General features: G+C 41.9%; 1 protein-coding gene across 1 annotated transcript in view; it reads left to right on the top strand.

Moving 5' to 3' along the window:
- The window catches only part of LOC106011206, a 6,077-nt gene extending 4,609 nt beyond the window's left edge, over positions 1 to 1,468 (top strand). The window contains exon 3 of the mRNA XM_013080013.2: positions 1,340 to 1,468. Within this exon, the coding sequence (XP_012935467.1) occupies positions 1,340 to 1,468 (129 nt within the window). The remainder of the gene's footprint in view (positions 1 to 1,339) is intronic.
- Positions 1,469 to 1,519: the final 51 nt, after the last annotated feature.

Here is a 1,519-nt window from a genome sequence, read left to right as displayed (position 1 = left end):
TACACACACAAACACACACAAACACACACACACACACACACGTAAGGGCAGAAATGAAAAAAGACATATAAGCACTTATTAACACACTAGAACTAAGATTTAAACAAATATTATGAGTGATAACAAATTATAAAAATGGAGAAAAGTACAGGTTTAACGTCCATATCAACACTCTTAGGTCATTTAAGCGGCGGGATATCTAAGTTGCACGCCCAACTCCGAACAGGCCAAGCCAAATTAAAAAATCGTGTAAAGTGACTTTCCCAAGGACACAACGTCGGACCGACCTGACGCTCGAACCCCAGATCCCTCAATCTCACGATTACGAGTCCTGTAGCCTAACCACTATGCCATCGACGCCACGATTACAAAAGGAGCCGTTCCTCGCATTCTGTAAATGAAGCTATCGGCCGAAAATCGAAACCATTGTCACATTTGTAGATTTTCAATTGATACACTTTTCCGGCTCACTCTGCAGCCTTTCTACTGCTACTCCTTGGCTGCTTTTTACTGTTGTCTTTACGTCACACCGCTGATCTTATGGTAGAAAAGATCTACACCTAGCCTCCTCGGACAAGGGCAAAAAATTTCGGAGGTCCCGTGTGCAAGTTGCGCGTTTAAGATCCCTTGGTTGTCCAAAAACGATAAGAATAGGCTTCGGCTGCCAACCAGGCAAAATTCAAAATTTCTTTTCAACTGAAAATTTTAATGTGTCCCGCCGCTCATATGACCTAATGCAGTTGTGAGAGCCGAAAAACACATGTTCTTCTCTTGCCAGTCCATGTTACTCATTGTCTTTCCCTGGATCTACTGCCCCACATCCTTCCTTCAAGCAACTCTTTCACAATGGTCCAACAGGTGGCCAAACTGCTTTACTCTCTGTTTTTCTATGCAATGCAGGCAGGACTCAGTGTCAATAGTTGCTCTTACTTCTTCATTTCTCTGCCTGTCTCGACTTGTGATGCAAAGTGTTTTGCAGAGAACTTTCATCTTGCATGCAATGATTTTGCTTTCATTGGTTTTACTTTCTGGATCTGGCACTGGTAGCATAATGTGGGTGGACATAATAATATTATTATAGTGTTTCTAGAGACTTAGAAATCTGTACTGTTTTAATCCATTGCTGCTGAGAGTGGCGGCTATGATTGTCACATAGGTATTTGTAATTCTAATTGGTAGCGAAATGGGTCTCGAGCAATGACTTTATAGTGTTGATAGAAGGCCACACATGTCAGATAGATGTTTATAATTCTAATTGGTAACGAAATGGTTCTTAAGCAATGACTTTATAGTGCTGATAGAGACGTGAAACTTATTGTATTTCAATCCATTACTGCAGAGAGTGACGGCCAGAAATAATTGTGGGTCAGTTTTGAGCCTGAACGAATCTGGGTGGCGCTCCAATGATGTACTTCGACTGAAAACAGCGGAGATTGACTACCAACGAATGAACCAACTCTTAGAGTGAGTCATTGATCGTCGTAATCATCATCATCATCAGCAGCAGCAGCAGCAGCAG

This window comes from Aplysia californica, unplaced genomic scaffold, assembly GCF_000002075.1.
Source record: "Aplysia californica isolate F4 #8 unplaced genomic scaffold, AplCal3.0 scaffold00071, whole genome shotgun sequence".
Classification (NCBI taxonomy): Eukaryota; Metazoa; Mollusca; class Gastropoda; order Aplysiida; family Aplysiidae; genus Aplysia; species Aplysia californica.
This window is presented reverse-complemented; position numbering and strand designations above follow the sequence as displayed.